Source organism: Sorex fumeus, unplaced genomic scaffold (assembly GCF_029834395.1).
Source record: "Sorex fumeus unplaced genomic scaffold, SorFum_2.1 ptg000054l, whole genome shotgun sequence".
NCBI classification, from domain to species: Eukaryota; Metazoa; Chordata; class Mammalia; order Eulipotyphla; family Soricidae; genus Sorex; species Sorex fumeus.
Genome location: NW_026606111.1, coordinates 29,174,560 through 29,196,621, shown reverse-complemented (window position 1 = coordinate 29,196,621; position 22,062 = coordinate 29,174,560). Strand labels below are relative to the sequence as shown.

General features: G+C 41.9%; 1 protein-coding gene across 1 annotated transcript in view; it reads right to left on the bottom strand.

Annotated features, from left to right (window-relative positions):
• SLC16A10 (solute carrier family 16 member 10) overlaps positions 1-22,062 on the bottom strand; it is a 132,489-nt gene that overhangs the window by 35,012 nt on the left and 75,415 nt on the right. The window contains exons 2-3 of the mRNA XM_056125153.1: positions 11,844-11,988; positions 7,184-7,646 (exon numbers count right to left, since the gene is read on the bottom strand). Coding sequence (XP_055981128.1) covers positions 7,184-7,646; positions 11,844-11,988 — 608 coding nt within the window. The remainder of the gene's footprint in view (positions 1-7,183; positions 7,647-11,843; positions 11,989-22,062) is intronic.

The window sequence follows — 22,062 nt, the reverse complement described above, 5'->3', positions numbered from 1 at the left end:
GGTTCTCAGGGTTTGCTCCTGGCTCTGAATTTCTAAAGGGCTTGGAGGACGATATGGGGTCCCAGGACCAAACCAGGATCAGCTGGTTTGCAAGGTAAACAACCTAATCACTGTGCCATCTCTTCCAGGCCCCTATTTTCTTAGTTTTAAAAGACAACTTATTCTGCTGCCAGTTACACTTATTTGGTGCCCACTTAATGATCCTGTCTTTAACCATAGTTTCAGGTAAGTGGAATCTATCAGGTTAAAGGTAGAAAGGACAGTCCATTACTGCCTATCCCAACCAATACACATATCTTATCATGAATATTTGGAAAACGGGCTAAACTAAACAAGCACAGACATTGCAGATTTCAACAAGTGAGTCTTTGATGGAGAATTAACGTGGGTCTAAAACTTAAAGGCTGGAAATGCCGTCCACCTACCATATGTTTGAGATTCAGAAAAAACAGAAAGGAGCAGTTGTTGTTCAAAGTGAGTCACGGTAGAGAGATGTGAAAGCAGCTGAGGCTCCATGACCATTGTCAGATGGAGAACAGGACACTTCATGCCACTCGGCCAGCAGCCCTGCGGGGGCAGCCCTCAGGGCAACGGAAACTTGGGGTCAGGTACTGGCACTTCACACTATTTTCACACACACACACACACACACACACACACACACACACACCACCGAGTGTTTTTGAGATCTTTTTCAGTCGCTACATAGCAGAGCAGACTCAATTATTATTGAGCTGGGGATGCCAAGGGGGATGGCACAACTACCAGGAATCCCTATTCCCCCCTTCCACGTATTTACAATAGTAACAGAGGCACAGAAATTTCTTCTATGGATTACGCTGTCATTTCAACATGTGCACAGAAGGGGGGTCAAAGAAAAACACATCAATTCTTTCTTCTATCCACAGATGTCATTAATATTATTACTCTATTATTGTGAGATTTGCTGAGCCTGCACTTATGGTTTAAGAAATACCATTGTGCCCTATAAATATAATGCATGAGAAAGCATTATGGATGACAGCAGAGAATTTTAAAGATTAGAATAGTATGAAAATAAATACTGCTTCTATGATGTCATTTAAGACATATCCATGATATATTCATTCAACAAATATTGGGGTTTGGGGTTGCAGCTCAGTGGTAGAGAAAGAACTTGCCCTACTCATATGAGGGTCCTGGATTGATCCTTGGCAACACACAGACTTTCTTTCCCTCTTCCCCTTTCTCTCTAATATTTGGAGCACCCACTGTGTATATACACTATGTTAGGTGCCTGGGAATTGATAACTGAATAAAACAGAAAAGTTGTTAGCCTCATGGGATTTACATTTCAGCAGAGCACTACCTATTAATACTGATGTATTAATAATGCATATATTAATAATGTATTAATAATACTAATACAAGGTAACACTGACTACCTTGTTAAATCTCCCCCTGCCCCTTTTGTTTTGGTTTTGGGGCCACACCCAGGTATGCTCAGGGGTACTCCTGGATCGATTATTCCTGATGGTGCTCCGAAGACGATATGGAGTGCTGGGATCAAACCTGAATTGGCTGAGTGCAAGGCAAGCACTCGACCAACTGTACTATCTGTGCAACCCCAAAACTTCCTGACAGGAAGCAAACAAAGAAGATTTGATTAAGAGACTTAAGAAACTAGAAGCAACAAAGACAGTGGTGGAGGGTCTTGGGTACTTTAGTCATGGTGAAGATAGTCACTTTATAAACTAGATAAAACTATATAAAAAAAGGGGGGGCTAGAGAGATAGTATAGTGGGTGAGGCACTTACCTTGCTGATGGTCGACCTGAGTTCAATCCCTAGCACCAAATATAAGTTCCTTGAGCACAGCACCAGGAGTAAGCTCTGAACACCCCACGATATAGCCTCAAAATAAAATAAACCCAAGCCCCAAAACCCCCAAACCAGAAACCTAAACCCCAAAACTCAAACAATAAATGATAACCTTATTGAAACTATGTTATTTAAACTACAATAAAAATTTATGATTTATTATTGGGGAAGAGGCATTTTTGGGTCATAATTGGACATACTCTTGGGCTCTTCCTGCCTCTGTGCTCAGAAATTATTTCTGGCAGTGCTGGGGGACCATAAGTGTTGTCATAATGTTGTTATAGTGTTGTAAGCCAGGCAAGTGCCCTAACCCCTGTACTATCTCTCCAGCCTCTACAACAACACTCAACAAAATTAAATAGATAAGGGGGCTGGAGAGATAGCACAGTGGGTAGGGCATTTGCCTTGCATGCGGCCGACCCGGGTTCGATTCCCAGCATTCCATATGGTCCCCTGAGCACTGCCAGGAGTAACTCCTGAGTGCAGAGCCAGGAGTAACCCCTGTGCACCACCATGTGTGACCCAAAAAGAAAAAAAAATTAAATAGATAAAAATAAAAGTGAATAACAAAGAGGCCAGGGTGTAGGGACCTGGGGCCAGGGGCCAGGGAACAGTAGGGGAGCAGAGAGAGAAGCTGCCATCAGCAAGGCCGAAAGGTTCAGAGCATGGAGAACCTTGCAGGCCACTGTAAGGGCATTAGTCTTCACTCTCAGAGAAAGTGGGAGTTGAAGCATTCTGAGCAGAGTAACCTGGCTCGTCTCAGAGATCCCTGGTAGCTTTGGGGTGCTGAGCCATCTGCAGAGGCAGAGGAGATGGTGAGGGGCGGGGTGCAAGGGAAGAGCTGGTCTAAGGAGTAGTATGTGGGGGTGAGGAGAGGTGATTGGATCTTGGGTATATTTTGGAAAGATAACCACCAGGATTTTCAGACTGGGTCAGGAGTGGAGAGGGCATGAAAGAATCAAGGAGGGCACCAGCTCTGGGCTCTGATCAGTGAGAACAGCACCACCAACTCCCGAGATAAGGATGACTTTGGGAATGGAATCAGGATTCTCTGTAAAATAGGAAACATCTAGCACTCATCCAAGAGGAGAAAATAAATTTAGTCAACACCTGGTTCTAGAAGTCGGGCAGAGAATGACATATAATTTGAATTCAGGAGATGGGATGGAGCCACCAGTGGTGTGAGTAGTTGAGATGCTCATGGAGCAAGCATGAGGAAACATTCCTCTTTTGGTGTCAAGGCCAAAATAAAAGGGGGGTGGTCCAAAAAGGAACCACAAAAAAATGAGAGGGAGGCAGTAAGTAAACTAAGATAACACTTTGCTTCTGGGAGGTAAGTGTAGGAAAATTAGGTAAAGAGAAGCCATAAAAGCAACCTAGAACATGACTGTTACAAAGCAATCCCATCTCTCTCAAGTCAGCATGGATGCTCGGATACAGTTAGAATTAACATATTGCCCTTCCAGTCACTGAAGAACACCTAGATAAATCAGTTACTGAGTTAAGAATCTAAGTTTTTTGGGTTTTTTTTTTTTTTGGCTTTTTGGGATTACTCCTGGCTCTGCATTCAGGAATTACCCCTGGTGGTGCTTAGGGGACCATATGGGATACTGGGAATCGAACCTGGGTCGGTTGCGTGCAAGGCAAATGCCCTCCTGCTGTGCTATCACTCCAGCCCAAGGATCTAGTTTTAACACTGCGCAGGCCCAGTTCCATTCCTAGCATGCTTTCACTAAGCACTTTTTTTCCAAACAGGAGCAATCTTCCTCCTGTGACCCCACCCCTATGGCATACATCTTAAAACCACTCAATGGACAATCATGTCTTAAGTTAAAATAAGTTGGGGTTGGAGCAATGGCACAGTAGTAGGGCATTTGCTTGCGCACAGTTGATATGGGTCCGAACCTGGTACCTCATATGGTCCCCAAATCAGCCTCAGGAGTAACCCCTGAATGCAAAGCCAGGAGTAACCCCTGAGCATCACAAAGTGTGGTCCCCAAAACCCAAAAATTAAAAATAACACAGTTTTCTACCAGAACTGGGATAGATGCTGTATATACAGTTTCTCTAATTCATACAACAGCTCTATAAAGTTGGGTTGATTCTAACTTTACAGTAGTGGAAACTGATAGCTAGAGAGGTTAGGTAATGCCTATGGGTCAACACCAGGACTTAAGCCCAGGTCTGTCTCAGTTCACAGTCTTCATATTCATCCCTCAGCCTGCCTCTTCATGAATGGAAGTGCCAGGAATTAAACATTACTGTCTCTGTGACCTTGAGAAAATTTTTCTCTGTGCTTTAGTCTTCTCACCCACAAAGCGAGGAGGACGGTGAACTACTTGCTGGAACTAACTGCTGTGAAGATTAAGATAATAAAGTTATAGCGGTTATTGTTGAATTTGCTAAATTTATCCTCCTATAAGACCGGTTCTTCTGCTTTAGATGTATTTCCCCCGAAATACCCAATAAAGGGACTAATACAAATTGAACATCATCTCATAATTTTTGGAAAGATCTGAGGCATCTTTTTTCCCCCAGTAAGGAGGAAAGAGCCCTACTAATTCATGAGGTCCTGATTAAGATCCAAAATCTGAGGTCCGAGAGACCGCACCAGGGTTAAGACACCTGCCTTGTATTTGGACAACCCCAGTGCAATCCCCAATATCACATATGGTCTCCTGAGCACCTTTAGGACTGATCCCCAAGCACAGAACCAGGAGGAAGTACCAATCATTGTCAGGTGTGGTCAACCAACTCCACCCAAATAATCCATAATACAAATCTTTAAATTCGAATACAAAGGGCCTAAAAGGTAGTTTAATGGGATGAGAACATACTTTGTTTGCTGGGGCCAGGGTCAATTTCAACACTGCATGGTCCCTGAGCACAGCTAGGAGAAACCTTCAACGGTAGAGTTGAGAGTAGCCGCTGAGCATCGCAGGCTGGGGCCCCAGCTCCTACCCACTCATGAAAAATTACAACATAGTGGCAGAGTCAAGGCACTCATCAGTCTGCATGACACTCGACTCCTTACTTCCTCCCTAAACCTGCTCTCCATGCTGATCAAGGTGGCTAAGCCAAGATGCCAAAAGAAAGAGCACACACTCTGTTAGAAAGCGTGCTGGGAGGAGGGAGGAGGACAAATCTTTAGTGTGTACTGGGAGTTTTGTTGAACAGAGACCTCATTGTTCTGGACACAGTCTGATTTACAACCTCCTCATGGCAACCACGTAGATTACTCTCTACCTCATCACTCACCCTAAAACTTTATTTCCTTCAGGAAAAAAGCCAGTAACCTGGATTGTTGTTTCCTTAGATATGCTCCTCCCCAGCCCACCCCCCAACAAATGACACAGTGCCATCAGGTGGCCTCTGCACGCCAGTGGCCCCGCCCCGCATGCTCTGAAGGAAGACTAGACTAGAGCTGCCCCAGGGTCCGTAAGTGACAGGGAACAACTCCCTCTGCTCTGATGTGAGGCTGGGAAGCCACTCACGCCTCTGAAAAGGAAGGACACCTGTTTTCCTGTCTGCAAATTGTGGTACAGAATTTATCTGCCTACTTTATTGTAAAGGTCAAATGAAATTTATGCATAAACATGAAATTAAATTGCAAATTATAAATATATCCTCAGAAATAACCAATTACCTGCCACTTGTGCTTTGGTAAATGGTTGATATTAGCTAAACTGAGACACTGACTTTTATGTGAGTGCTCACTTTATAATATTAATGAGAATTTAGAAAAATAAATAGATAAAAAAAACTTACTCTCCTTTAAGAAGTATACAACAAAGCTGTCTCCAGTACGGAAGCCATGGAAGAGATAGTTTATACTTTTACAATGGCTAAAAAATACCAACAAAAAATACTTTGTTGTCTCGGCCATGCCTATCTAAAAGTGTGAAAACAAACCACCAGATAAAGATACAGCCACATTCTGCATATACAACCCTGTCATTTTTTACCAATTATAGTAATTTCTCACTTAACTTCACTAATAGTGTGTTACAATCTGCAACATTAAGAGAAATGGAAAAACAAGTCCTTGGATATTAGTTCCTTCCATGAGGGCCAGGCTTTTTTCCTCATCAGTGTTGCAATAAAATTTGTTGAACAAAATCATTCAGGAACCTGCTCCATCTCAGTTTCTGGACAGTGTCATGGCTCAGGGTACTAAAAACTAGTCCTACTCCTGGACTTCACAGTAGCCAACCCTGTGAAGACTGTTTTCTCAAAATCTCTGGCAAAATAAAAAGGGGGAACGGGTAAGGAGAAGTAATGAAATTATTATTAGATGCAGAATTTGCTTACTCTCTTTTTTCAAGTTCCTTTGGCCTAATTCCTTTTAAACCAAGCACAGAAATCCATAAAGGCTAATAATATAGCTTGTTAGTGACCTCTTCAGTCCAGAAACTCCTTGTTCAACGTTTCTAACTTTCAGCGAAAGAAAAGCTGCCAGCTGAGTTTCAAAACCGTTCAGCTAAAGAAAAATCGCACCAACATCCAAAAGGAGACTGTAAGCTAGAAAAGATGCATGTTCAAAGACTAAGAACAGAAGATTCTATTTTAGTATCATTTTTTAAATCACTTATTATGTTGAACTATAAATACACTTTTAGCCCAACAATAAGGAAAAAGGGGCAGAAACATAATAAGCGTGTTTGAGCTAATTTTGCCAGGGGCAAATTCTTAAAACACTGCTTCTTCTTGTTTCACTATAAAGAGGCTGAAACTTGCCTTTGACACAGGCATTAACAAAATTAATTGCTTGAGCACTTGAAACCCCTGCTCTCCCTAGCCACTTGGAAAGTGCCAACACAGCTCAAACAACCCTCTGGGTAGAATTCCCATTTTCCCAGAAGTTGCCCATAGTGGGAGGCAATGCTTCACTCTTTGGTCCCCGTATTTACCTAATTTGTACATTGTTCTGTGGCAAACAATGCGTTCAAACTGGCAAAATCACTGCAATATTTTTTTGTCCTTAGTTGAAGAAAAAGTAGCCTACTGCTCTCTGTATTAAATGATGTTTAGATCCAACCGTTCAGCCTTCTTTCATTGTTTCCCAAGTTGATTTTTGTTTGTTTAAACTTATTGATATTTAAAAATACCAAGCACACTATAAAACACATCCTCTGCTTAATGAGCTTAATGATCTCGATGAACGTGCCAACCTGATTTTTTTTTTTAAAAAAAGAACTTTAATTTTACGAGTCCCTGAATTACAAACCAGCACAGTGTTTAGAGCTAATAACTGCTCTCCTGAGAAGTTTTTCTGGATGAAATCATAACATCCCTTATGGGCAAAGTCAAAGGAGCATACTCACCAAGTGAACATAAGGCACAAAGTATCCGAAAAGTGCAGCTGGTATTCCAATAGCCCACACTGCATAAGCTGTCACCTTGAAAAGGGCAAAATTGAAAACTTTTTTTGGAGGACTGGACTTTCTCCTGGAAAAGAGGGAGAATCTCTGGCCTCCTTCAGTTCCACTCTCTTTCTTTTTGGCACTGGAAGCAAGAGGTCGGTAAGTAAAGCCCGCCAGGAAGAGAACAAACATGAAGATGCAGAGGACCCTCATGGTGTAAAAGAGGCCCAGGCTTTCCGTCAGAACCCTTAAGAGGAAAGGCAACAAAATGGTGAAGATGCTGCTGCCAGCGGTGACAATGCCATTCACCAGTCCGAGGCGCTTCTTGAAATAGTGTCCCAAGATGACCAACGAAGGCTGGTATGCAAAGGAGCAGCCACAGGCAAAAATGATTCCATAGGTAAGGTAGAGAGGTTCGATGGAACTGTGTGAAGAGGAAAAAGACGGAGAGCGGTGTTCGTTATTGTTATCGCACGTTTGCAAAAGTAAAATCTTACAGTTGAAGTACATTTTAGTTAACCAACAGATTTTCTACAAATAGATATTACCCTAAAACCGAAGCCCAAAACTTAATAAATCAAGACTGGAGCACAAAAAATACCTTCATTTCCTCTGAATGGGTACTAAGAATGGGGAGTCTGTTCTCTCCCAGGGATCCCAGGTGAGTCATCAGGCCAGGGTTAGGACCCTTCCCCAGTCCAGAAATGAAGCTCATTGCCAGGAAGAGCCTTGGCCAAACTGATAATGATTCAATAAACAAGGCACCTTTTGTCTTCACAAGTCTGAAGACATTAGACATTAGAATTGATTTACGAAAATCCATTATTGACAGAATTCTCCCAGAGACATCAGTAAGCAATCTCTTCAGAGAAAGCTGTATTTGATATTTTTCCTCAAAGTCATGTCAGAACATTTACCCAGAGGAGCGACTGCATCTCCTTTTTTTTTGCTGGCCTAAGGGCTGCAGAACAACCTTCGCCCTGTATTACGCTGTTCTCGGTATTGTGCAAGATAAGAAATCAAATTCTGACTGCGGAGAGACTAGATGAAGTGTGTTCATTAATGATTTCAGTTTTTAAGCTTTCGGCCAGGTATGTCCAGAAAGCAAAATAAGGTATTCAGAACTCTGTACTTTAACCAAGTAAGCTTAATTACAGCTCTCCCATGAAGGTAAAGGGGCATATCATAACATTCTTTGAAACAGGGAGTAAAAGAAAACTAGTTTTAAGGGTATTTTTTTTTTCTTTTGAAAAGTCCAATTCAAAAAGCTATTTATCAGCAGTACAGGAAAACTATTAGAATCTAAGATAAAGTTGGTTAATAATTAAATTTTGGACAACAATGTTAGTCAAAGCTATGTGCTGAGGTATTCACAAGGAACCCTAGAATCTAATAAAATTAAGGCAACTTGGCAATCCTCTCTCTCTCTCACAAGATTGCCCTTCACCCACTGTTAATCCCTGTTAATCCAGGGATAACACCATCTTCAAAAAAGGCTCAAGACCCTCCCCACGTGCGCCCAGTTTAATCTTAATTCAATGAATTAAAAGTCTGATGAACCTTATTCAGATTTAATGAGTCATCATGCTTCATTCAACAGATATATACATTTAATAACTATAATATTCTAGGTTGGTGGAAAATAGTGAATATGTGATATCCAACTTATCGTCTGCAGAGGGAAAAAAGAAATCTACCTCATATAAAAAGAATAGAACAAAAAAATACATATTAGTTTTTTCACATGTAATTGTAACTTTTATTTATATTACTGAACTTTTCCATTTACCTGTCAACTTAAAATAATCTACAAAATAATCTACATAAACTTACTTTTAAGGTACTAATTTACTTTTATGGAACCATTTTTAGAAAAAGATATAACTTTATCATACATGTCTCTGTCTTCTTCAAAGCATAAATTAAAATTAGTATTAAACACAAAGATTCATCAGGATTGGGTTCTATGCAGTTATATCCCAATATTGTAAAGCTGTCAATCATGTTCATATCAGAAACCTGCTTTCTCACACAATTTTATTTATTTACTTATTTTTCTTTTTGGGTCACACGTGGCGATGCATAGGGGTTACTCCTGGCTCTACACTCAGGAATTAACCCTGGTGGTGCTCAGGGGACCATATAGGAATGCTGGGAATAGAGCCCAGGCTGGCCGCGTGCAAGGCAAACGTCCTACCTGCTGTGCTATTATTCCAGCCCCCCAAATTTTATTATTTTTTAATTTTTTGCTTTTTTGGGTTACACCCGGTGATGCACAGGGGCTACTCCTGGCTCATGCACTCAGGAATCACTCCTGGTAGTGCTCAGGGGACCACATGGGACATTGGGAATCGAACCCGGGTTGGTCGTGTGCAAGGCAAATGTCCTACCTGCTGTGCTATCACTCCAGCCCCTCTCACACAATTTTAAATACTAAGTACTGGGTAAGGTTAGGTTTATATCTCTTCTGGACATTATAGAATAGGAGCTTTGGGATGGCATTTCCACTGTCATTGAAACATTTTCACTACTTAAACCTCCACCTTAGTAAGATGATTCAAACTGTTGAAGTATGACAATGAAATAAGACCTGTGAAAATCAGGAACACATCAATTGTGTGCACAAAAATGTTTCAGAGAAGGGACACTGACGTGGCCTAGGGGTGCTAAAGAAGGCTTCCTCGGGTGGCAGAAATGAACTTGAGGAGCAACAGTGGGTTCATGGCAGGGATGCTAGGAATTTATTTTGACACAATTTCCCTCGCACCTATATATGGCTCTAAAATGTTGCTCGCTTTTGGTCACTGGATTAAATAGTGAAACTCAATCGAAAAAGGAAATAAGAATATTACATGAAATAAGGAAAATATAGGTTCAAGAAAAATTGATTTCAGTTGAGCAGAAGGTGAGAGAAAAAAGATACAGAAAGGGGAAAGAAAGAGAAGAGGGAGAAGGCAGGAGAGAAGGACTTCTTAAAATGCAATTATTATAGGTTAGGTCATTTAATGGCAATGTTTATTGTTTTGATGTACACAATCATCACATCTCCCCATGATCAAAGTGCCCAAGGCCCTCTGCCAACTTCCTTATGTCCCTTCCAGTCCGCCTCTTCATCCCCCTCTGTCCACTCCCTGCTCCCTTACTATTCTCAGCTCTGTAGCCCATGGTCAAGACTTCGCGATCACTGGGTATTGTCTATTGCCTTGTTTTTAAATCAGTTATTTCTTTTTTAGGGACAAAGGGACCACACTCCTGACAGTGATCAGGAAAACATTTGGGGAACCAGGACAGCTCTGTACAAGGCAAACACCCTACCCACTGTACTATCACTCTAGACCCAAAACCAGTTTTTTTCTTTCTTTCTTTGTTTTGTTTTTGGGTCACACCTGGTAGTGCTAAGGGCTTACTCCTGTCTCTATGCTCAGGAATCACTACTGGGGACCATGGGGACAATATTGGTTGCCAGGGATTGAAGCCAGGTTGGCTATGTGCAAAGCAAGTACCCTACCCACTGTACTATTGCTCCAGCCCTGCAAACAGTTATTTCTTAACTCAGTGTTATTCTCACAGTAAATGGGATTTACTGATAGAACTGGAGCTTGAGGGAATGGTGCATCTCACAGAAATGTGCTCATCAGTTCCTGGCAGTTAGTCTTTTTTCAATGACCTATAAACATCTTTTAACAGACATATTAATATTTTTACTTATTAACATATTAGCACTGTAGCACTGTAGCACTGTCCTCCCGTTGTTCATCAACTTGCTCGAGCAGGCACCAGTAACATCTCCGTTGTGGGACTTGTTGATACTGTGTTTGGCATATCAAATATGTCACAGGACGCTTGCCAGGCTTTGCCGTGCAGGTGAGATACTCTCGGTAGTTTGCCGGGCTCTCCAAGAAGGGTGGAAGAATCGAACCCAGGTTGGCTGGGTCAGCCGCGTGCAAGGCAAATGCCCTATCTGCTGTGCTATCACTCCAGCCCATTAACATATTAATTAATTAAAATTTAAGAGTTTTATTTTAAGCTGTAATTAGCCACTTCATTTTGCTATGATTGTTTAAAATATTATCATGCTAACAGTGACAGGTCTCACAATGGAGACGTTACTGGGCCCGCTCAAGCAAATCAATGAACAATGGGAGGACAGTGCTATTTATTTAAAAATTTTTAATGTGGACAGGAATTCTCTACTTGCATTGAAAGACACAGCAAAGTTTTAGTCTCATACACAAAGATTCATATCAAGCCTATGGACAACTTCAAATTACTACTTGTTTCCTGTTGGCCGCTAGTCTTAACCTAAGGATTAGCCAAACAACTGCCTGTTATAACTTGGGATCTTTTGGTATTTCTGAGTAGCAAAAAAGAGGAGAAACATTTTCCTTGGCTCCAGAAATATATATGATGAGGTCTACGCCTTTGGTGCTATAAGCAAAAGCATTCCATTCACAAGTTTCAGTTTGCTGCTATGGATAACAACGTCTAAGTTTTATAATTTTCAGCAATGAAAAAAAGAAATTTCCCAAACATACATCCACGTTTCTGAAAAAATCAATAAATAAATAAATAAAGTGCCTAAGGAGCCTTGAAAAGGAATATGAAGGAACCAAGAGCTTACCTTACAAAAGAACTAGCCATGAGTCCAATAAATCCAACTGCAGCACCAACAATAGCTGTCTTCCGGCAACCAAATAAGTCTGTGAAGACGCTGGCTATTGGGCAGCAAAAGAATATCATTCCCATGGAGAGAGAACTTACCCATGCTGTAAAAGAGGAAAGAAAAGGAAATTACAACATGTAAATTATGTTTGTAGTTACCCCCATAGAATACAGTAAGTAGTGAGAAAAATATTAATGCAGAAAATGTATTACTCAGACCTTCAAACAAAGGTTGATGAAGGAAAATTTCAATTACTAACATAACTGAATTTAGTAACCAATTAGTGACAAATCAAAGCATCAGCTGACATAATTATAATTAGCATGGCAATTATCTGTATTTAATGTCATTCTTGAGGTATATTCAATTAAATAAATCAAATTTTCCTGGGACCTAAATACCATTAGCCTCTATCATAGATTCCACTTCTATGAAAGAAATTAATTTCAGGAGCATAGGGAGGAGAGAGGCATTAGAAGTGCATGCCAAGGTGATCAAACTCTCAAAGAAACGATGAGAGCAGAAGTCAGGATTCTACTAGAGAGGAAAGAGATTTCTAATCATTTGGGCCCATAATTAAGAATTTCTATTTGCACAGGGTCCAGGCCTTAGGGGGGTTTTGTTTGATCACACCCAGCAATGCTCAGGGATTACTCCTGGCTCTGCACTCAGGACTTACTCTTGACAGTACTCGGTGGATCATATGAGAAGCCAGGGATTGAGCCCAGGTTGGCCACATGCAAGGCAAATGCCCTACCTGATGTTCCTCCAGCCTAGATTAAACTCTTTTTATCAAGTCAAACATTAGAGGACTACTCACTGGCCTGGTATTTATGGGTATTCACTTTATGAAACCATAAAGTAAATTTTATTTTATCTAATTTTCTAAAAGCATGAGACATTTCCCAATTTTAAAAGAACAGCCCGAGCAGGGTTAGGGAGCTATGTCAGAGGGCTAAAAGGCATGCCATGTATGATTACGATACTGAATTCAAGCTCAAGTACTGCATGGCTCCTGGAACATGGCCATAAGGTGTAATCCTAGTGACCCCAGAGCACTGCTGGGTGGGACCTAGACCACATGGTTGGTTCTGAGCTCTGAACCATTAGGCCTGCACAGCACTGCTGACCATGTCTGGGGCCTCTGTACAATGCTGGGGAAACCCCTTCCCAAGTTACCATACGTCATAGTTTGCAATTATGATTGTGTAAAATCTAAAAAGCAAATATGAAAACCTAAAAAATAAATACTGAAGCTAGCAAATAATGAAGCCACATTATCATAATTATGTGTGAGGAAGGAGTGTTCTCACTTTATATCATCTGTAAACGCTCCTTTAAAGGTATAATGGAAAAGTAGTCAAGCCGTCAGACTGTCCCAGGTAGATGGATCTCTGATCTCCAGGGTGAAAACTCTGATGCAATCCCAGAATGGAGGTAGGCAGGTCCCCCTTGACCTTTCTAGAGAGGCCCAGTGGCTACCACACCTGACCTCTTCCAACAGAGAAGTGGCCTGGCTCCACAGCTCCTCCACAACTCATAGTACGGGCAGCCCAGTAGGAGCACAGCAAAATTGATAGGAAAGTTGTGTAGAAGCCCACCAAGCTCAATGAGGGAAAACAATAACACAGATGACTCAACCAGCACCAACCAGCTCAGTAAATCCTCAGACAATGGTTGCAGTAACACCACTGTGATATAACAATGATCACAAATTGATTTTTACTGATCAGTCTTCTGATAATTCCATTTTCCATTTTTTTTAATAACAAGCAATATGAAGTACATTTGTTTGTGCCTGCTGTGTGGGAAACAGGACACTGGTGGAGGCAAGATGACACTGGTATTAGAACATCGAATGCTGGAAACTGTATTAAGAATGACTTGTAAATTACAGTGTTTAAATTTTTTTTTTTTAAACTTTAAAGCTGGGGCTGGAGCTTTAGTACAGCGGGTAGGGCATTTGCCTTGCACGCAGCTCACCCGGGTTTGGTCCCCAACGTCCCATATGGTCCCCTGAGCACCGCCAGGAGTAATTCTGGAGTGCGGAGCCAGGAGAAACCCCTGAGCATCGCCGGGTGTGACCCAAAAACAAAACAAAAAAAATTAAGTATAATAAAATGGGCAGGAGAGAGCACTTGATGGGCAGAGCACAGGCTTTATGTGCAGGAGGTCTAGACTCCATCGCCAACACCACATGGCTACCTAGGTACTACCATGAGCCATTCCAACCAAGGGGGCAGGAGTAGCCCTGATGCCTGCCATGTGTGGCCCAAAATCAAACAAGAAGAACCTCCCAAAAAACAAAGCCCACAATGAAAGAACTGTGTAAACAATACAATCTTGCCTTGCCTTAGTTGTTGGGGGTGGGGCAGATTCAGGGGTACACAGTCAAGAGGTGCCAGCCCAAAGACTATCACAATTCCAGCCTCAGAAGGGCGACACTGTCCTCCAGGGGTCAGCTTAAGAAACTCTAAGCATGTTTTACTCTACTACCTGATGCAAAAACACTACTGTTTATAATAGTTGGACTGCATTAAAAAAATTAACTGTGCATGTTAATCTAGGCAGGCAGGAGGAATCAATTCCAGAGATCTGTTTTTTTCTGTGCACGTTTATATTGTCACATGCTTAATTTTTATTCTACCCCCATTGATTTGCCATTGGTTAATAGTACTACCGAACTTCAGAACAGAATACACAGAATACCCCAAACACAAATATATGGCTCACCCGTGCATCAGAGTCCAGTGCCATTCTACCATCAAACCTTTGTTCCCTCTAATGTATCACAATCTAGGAATTAGTTTTGCTGTTTTCTGGACTTCGTCCACTTTTAGTTATTTATATTCCAAATGAATGAGACCATCTAGTAATTGACTTTTACTTACATACTTCATTTAACATAATCCTATTATTCAGCTCATTTTAATAATTATTATTTTAATCCATGAACATGGCTATCTTTCCATTTGGGGAGCTTAGGAGAGAAATCTCCCAAGTGGTGCTCAAGAAGCCCAGAGGTCCCTTCTGGTGATTCTCAGCTATCTCAGCCAGCAGCTAAATGCAAGGGCCAGAGGATGCAACAGTGCATGCTCTGGGACCTCCAGGAATGCACCAGTAATGCTTAAGGGACTGTGGGGCGCTGGGCATTGAACTGGGGCCAATCACACACAAGAAAAGTATATTAACTCCTATACTATCTTCTCCAGGCCCCATGTTTTCCCCCCTTTTCCTTCTGGGGCCACGGCCAGCAGTGTTGGGAGGCACACAGGACCCCAGCCTAAAGGCCCCAGCCCCATTCCTGCCCTAGAGAATTGCCAAATGTCAGTGTCTGCTACAGCTTTGTCCACAACCCTGCCATGAAGCTGGAAGGGAATGAACCGCCTAGAGCGCGAACTTCACCCTCTACTCACCAAGTTCTAAACCTCATGGCTGCATTTGTGGTCACATGAGAATTCTATTCCAACTCCACATTGAAGATGCTAATATGCACTCCTTCTCCCTTCCCCCAACAGACATACTCAATACTTGCGTATCCCCTACTGGGTCTAGAGGCTGAGTAACCAAGAACATTCTCATGGGAAGGAAGTATGAAAACTCACCCCAGAAAACACAATGGGGAAACTATGTAAAAGCCCATCAAGCTCAGGAATTGAGAATAACTCAGAAGACTCTACCAGCACCAACCAGCTCTTTAATGTCTCAGATAGACTTTAGGTAGGGAAACCATAACGTGGATGCTTAATGAGCTCAAAGACACAATGGTACATGTGCAAGGAAGCATGAAAAAAGAAATGAGGAAACTGCAATGATAAGTGACAGACTGAAGAGCATGGTAGGTAAAATGAAAAAGTCAGTGGAAGGCCTCAAAAGAAGAGTGGCAATAGCTGAAGGATGAAACAGTGAGTTCCATGATGAAATGCAGGAAATTTTCATCAACCAACAAAAGATGGAAGATAGACTGAAAAGAAATAAGAAAAAAAAGAAAAATGAAAGAAAGAAACAGCGCACCAGAGAACTAGGGGATGAATTCAAGAGGAATAATATAAGAATCATCAGAGTCCCAGAGAAACAGGAAGGAGAAATTGATGAAGAACTAGTAATTCAAGAAATCATAGAAAAGACCTTCCCAGAGCTTAGGAATATGAACCCAGATATTAGTGACTCAAAGTGTTCCAGATAAAAGAGACTACATTTTTTTAAAACCTAAAACATAATAATCAAAATGACAAAAGCCAATGATAGAGACAGAATATTGTAAGAAGCAAGAACAAAAAAAGGAACTGACATACAAAGGTCATAGGTTTACATAAGGTTCACAGCAGATTTATCATATGAGACTCTATGGGCCAGAAAAAAAATGGGGAAACATAGTATAAAAGCTAAACAAAATGAATGCCTCACCAAGATTACTTTATCCAGCTGGATTAGCATTCCACTATGAAATAATGATATGTAATTTCACAGACAAGCAACAGCTTAAGAACTTCACACACTTAAAACCAGTATTATAAGAAGCACTCAAGGAGCTTCTCTAAAAGGAAAGAAAAACCTTACAATCACACATATCTCCTGCAAAATGAGGGCAGTAAATTCCTCTACATCAGTCAATATCAATGGACTGAACTCACCAATCAAGAGATACAGAGTAGTTGGATAGATCAGAAAACTGAATTCAACTTCCTCCTGCTTACAAGAAACACACCTGAATAGTCAGGGTAAACAGAGGCTCAAAGCCAAACAATCTTACAAGCAAATAACACCTTTGGAAAGGCTGAGGCCATACTTAATATGAGACAACATAGACTTCAAATTTTTAAAAGTCATAAGGGACAAGGATGACCTTTCTTGTTTGTTTGTTTTGGTTTGATTTTTTGTCTTGGGACCACAATCAGTGACACTAGGGCTTATTGTAGCTCTGCACTCAAATATTACTTCTGGTGGACTTGGGCTACCATATGTGGTACCAAGGATTGAAGCCAGGTGAGCCACATGACTCCTGAGCATAGAACCAGGAGAAAGTCTTGAGCACTGCTGGGTGTTTCCTCTCCCCCAAAAGAGCGGAAACAGAACACAAGAACAGGCCAATTGCTATCAAGGAGATCAAAATGGTTATCAAAAGTCTCCCCAGAAACAAAATCCAGTCCTAGGCAGGTTTACTAGTGAGTTCTTCCAAACCTTTCAGGAGGACCTACTCCCAATCCATTTCATGGCATCCTGGGAATCGAACCTGGGTCGGCCGCATGCAAGGCAAATGCCCTACCTGCTGTGCTATCGCTCCAGCCCAAATAATGCCAAATTTAAAAAATAAACTATCTGAAATATTTCAGCAACAGCAAAAATAGATGCTGTACGTACACACACACACACACACACACACACACACACACACACACACACACGAAGTAATAACATGAGGGGCCAGAGAAATAGTACAGCTGGTAGGGCATTTTCCTCATATGCGGAAAACCCAGGTTTGATCCCTGACATCACATATGGTCCCCCAAGCACCACCAGAAGTAATTCCTGAGTGCAGAGTCAGGAGTACCAAGGCACAGCCCCACCCCCAAAGTAATAGCAATAAAGGGAGAGATGCGCAAATCTACAGTCATAGTTGTGTAGCATAGCATCTCTCAGTAATTAATAGAAAAGTGTTGAGTGTGGGGGAGGGGGAATCAGTAAAATACAAAAGTTGGGATGACTATCAACCATCTTCACCAAACTGACGTTTATAGAACACTATATCCAACAGAAAAGTATTTGCTCTGCCAGGGAAATTGTTAATTACTGAGGCGGGTAGGCGGGGACAGATGGAAGAAAGAACTAACATTTCTGCAGAATCACCTAACCTGCAGAAAAAAAAAGCTGGCACGAAACTATCATTAGATCCTCAGGCAACCTGGTGACATGTTTCTTTCTTCCCTCCCTTCCTCCTTCCCTCTTCCTCCCTTGCCTTTCTGTCTCCTTTTTTTTGTTTTGTTTTTGTTTTGGGGCCCCATCTAATGGTGCTCAGGGTTGCTCCTGGTTCTGCGCTCAGTGATCCCTCCTGGTGGGTTTGGGGGATCATATGGAATCTGGGGGATCAAACCTGGAAGGCAAGTGTCTAACTGGCTATACTATCTCTCCAGCTCCATTCTTTCTTTTTTAAAAAAAATTTGGTGCTAATTCTGAGCCCAAGGACTTACACATGTGAGGCGGGTGTTAAATTTGTTTTGAAACAGGAGGGAAAGAGATTAGTGGGGCTAAGAAACTTGTTATATTTGTGCAACTTTGGTGGGATTCAAACTAAACATCTGAAGTAGACACAGAAATAAGAAGACAAGTCAAAGAATCAATCCTTCATTAAAAATCACTCCTCAACCCAGGTATATGGAACTTTGTAACTGAGAACTCTGGGTTCAATGGGACCAGAAACAGAGATCCTCTGCCGGTATTCCCCTGTCTCCATCAGCTCAGCAATCATCCTCATAAGCCACCCTGGCTGGCACCAGGTAATCATATCATCGGCCACCATCCAGATCACATGTCCTTCTCTCCTGGAAGGGACATAACATGACACTTGCCATAACCATGCCGCGGACTTCGAACCAGGCAGTTTCACTTGGAGCACCCCGGGGCGGGGGGGGGGGGGGCGTTGGTGAGAGCCCTCCCCACCCTAAGGGACCCAGCCCCAGCAGCCGAAACCCTCCAGAACTCAAATGCCACCACGTCACCATGTTCTCGGCCGCACTCCACATGCTCGGGGTGAGCCTCACTCAAGAGTGAACCTATTCCTGGACTGTGCGGCTGCATTTGTGGCTGTGTGACAATTCATACCTCACACCATCCATGCTCCAAGAGTACTGCACCATATCTGATGGGTTTTAAAGTAGGAAGCAACCAATCCTGGAGGGATTTTTTTTCTTTTTTACATGCATACACACACACACACACACACACACACATATAAAAGCACACAAGACTCAAACATGTTAGTGATCTCTAATAGAAGGGCTTAACAGCCCCTGGGTGAAATACAACAATCTTCATACTCTTCCCCCTAAGGAAACTTTTTTGTAGCATTTTCAGCAGTTTTTCATAACAAACAATACAAAACATATTATTTCAGTTCTGCTTTGGGGCAGGGATTGGGGCTTGGGATGGAAACATCCAAAATATGGTGGTGGGAAGGTGCAATGGTGGCAAGATTTGTGTTTGAATATTAAAAAGGTAAAGTAAAGGCCCTCCCGTTGATCGTCGATTTTGCTCGAGCGGGCCCAGTAACATCTCCATTGGAGACTTTGTTGTTACTGTGTTTGGCATATAGAATACTCTCGGTAGCTTGCCGGGCTCTCCGAGAGGGGCGGAGGAATCGAACTCGGGTCGGCCATGTTGTCCGCGTGTAAGGCGAACGCCCTAACCGCTGTGCTATGTTTGAATATTAAATGCAATAAAATATTGTGAACTACTTTATAAAAAGGTAAAGGTAAAGGTAAAGGCCCTCCCGTTGATCGTCGATTTGCTCGAGCAGGCCCAGTAACGTCTCCATTGGAGACTTTGTTGTTACTGTGTCTGGCATATCGAATACTCTCGGTAGCTTGCCGGGCTCTCCGAGAGGGGCGGAGGAATCGAACTCGGGTCGGCCATGTTGGCCGCTTGTAAGGCGAACGCCCTACCCGCTGTGCTATCGCTAACTACTTTATAAAATTAAAAAATTAAAAAATGAATCACTCCTCAAGCACCCATGGCCAGATGCCATGCTTGGTGGTGTGAAAAAATACCCCTGTCTAAAGAAGCTCACAATCTAATCAATTTAAGTCAAATTCTAGGCCTCCAACAAAATGATACAGTGAAGTGACACTTTCATATACAATTCTCTGTGACAAACACAAAGCAAGAATGCAAAGACCCAGCCAAGGGATACAAGAGAGCTTCCAAAAAGGGCTGGGCAAGGTGGTCCTTCCTTCTAAGGTCCAGGTCTAGAAGCAGACTTTAGCAATTGTAAAGGACTGGAAACACTCTCTTATGGGACGGGAGATGTAGCTTAGCACATGCTTCACGTGTCTGAGATCCTGGGTTTGATCTCTGACCCCAAAATAAAACAAAACAAACAAACAAAAAACAGAAAAGAAGAACAAAGAGGAGGCAGAGCAGGAGAAGCAAGCTTGATTGACCCAGGGTGCGAATTCCCCTATACCGTGAGGAAGGGAGATGGAGAGAGAGGGACTTGGATGGGAACTTTCAGGTTTCTACACAGTTTAAAGATTAGGAAGCTACAAGCGTCTAGGGGAAGGAAGAAAATACAGGTGCAACCTCAAATCCAGGCCCGTGAATAAAGGTCACCCACCGGTCCTCTGGTCGACTGTGAGATATTCTAGTTACTTAAGAGACAAGAAACTTAACCTGGCCTGGTTCTAAACTTAGAATTCAAGGACCGGGTAGAAGAATATACAACTATTTGTTAGAGAGAGAGAGGAAGGAGAGAAATATATATATATATATATATATATATATATATATATATCCCATTCAAGATGTTTCTATAAACTTAAATACCAAAAACCTGAAACCAACCCAGTCCATTAAATCATCAGCTAGCAAATATAATCACTCCTCATGAAATTACCTCTACAAACTTATCAGCTGGCCGCTTAAAATACAGTATTTTAGAACTTTGAAAGAAATGAAGGAAGAAATTATTATTTTAAGAATGAAAAAATTTGCTTTGTAGAGACTGTAAAACTTCTGACAACTCTTCCATAATGCTGGTAGAGGAGGAAGGTGTTACTGACATGTTATTTTTAACACTTCATGAAGATAACTTGCTTTGCCAGGAACACTAATGATGACTTCCATCACTGCAACTGTCATTATAAGTCAAAATTTTGGACAGATCAAAATGTTAACTGTTAAAAAATTTACTACTAAAATCAATAAAGCATGCTTTATAAGGTTTTCTAAAAAAGATTTGAAATGTCAACAATTTTTATACAAATGAGCATAAATGAAACAAGGGCAAAATACATATTTTAAAAAGTGCTGATAACCGATGCTAGCATGGATGTGGCGAGAAAGGGACACTCCTTCACTGTTGGTGGGAATGTCCACTGGTTCAGCCCTTTTGGGAAACAGTATGGACGATTCTCAAAAAATTAGAAATTGAGCTCCCATTTGACCCAGCAATACCACTCCTGGGAATATATCCCAGAAAGGCAAAAATGTATAGTCGAAGTGACATCTGCACTTGTTTGTTCATTGCAGCACTCTTTACAATAGCCAGAAACTGGAAGAAACCTGAATGCCCAAGAACAGATGACTGGTTAAAGAAACTTTGGTACATCTACACAGTGGAGTACTATGTAGCTGTTAGAAAAGATGAAGTCATGAAATTTACATACAAGGGGCTGGAGCGATAGCACAGCGGGTAGGGCGTTCGCCTTACAAGAGGCCAACATGGCCAACCCGAGTTCGATTCCTCCGCCCCTCTCGGAGAGCCTGGCAAGCTACCGAGAGTATTGGATATGCCAGACACAGTAACAACAAAGTCTCCAATGGAGACGTTACTGGGCCCGCTCGAGCAAATCGATGATCAACGGGAGGGCCTTTACCTTTTATCATACTAAGCGAAATGAGTCAGAAAGAGAGGGATAGACATAGAAAGATTGCATTCTTCTGGGGGATATAAAGTAACAAAGTATGAGATTAATACCCAAGAATAGCTGAGATCAGCACCAGGAGGATTACTCCATAACTTAGAGGCCAGCCGGGTATCCTAGAGGAAAGGGCAGTTCAGATAGAGAAGGGAGCACCAAATAAAGGATGTTTGGAGGATCCTCCCAGGAGGGGAGATGCATGTCGAAAGTAGACTATGGACTGAACATGTTTGCCACTCAATGCCTCTTTTGCAGACCACAACACCCAAAAGGAGAGAGAACACAGGGGACTGCCCTGCCACAGAGACAGGGGGGATGGGGGGATGGGGGTGGGGGGATATTATCCATGGTGGTGGAAAATGGGCACTGGTGGAGGGATGGGTATCTGATCATTGTATAATTGAAACCAAAGCACAAAAAATTGTAAATCTACAACTGTAAAAAAAAATAAAATAAAGGGAAAAAAAAAACACAGAACCAACAACAAAAAAAGTGCTGATATACTATTATATTAATATCAGTATATTAATATACATCCTGAA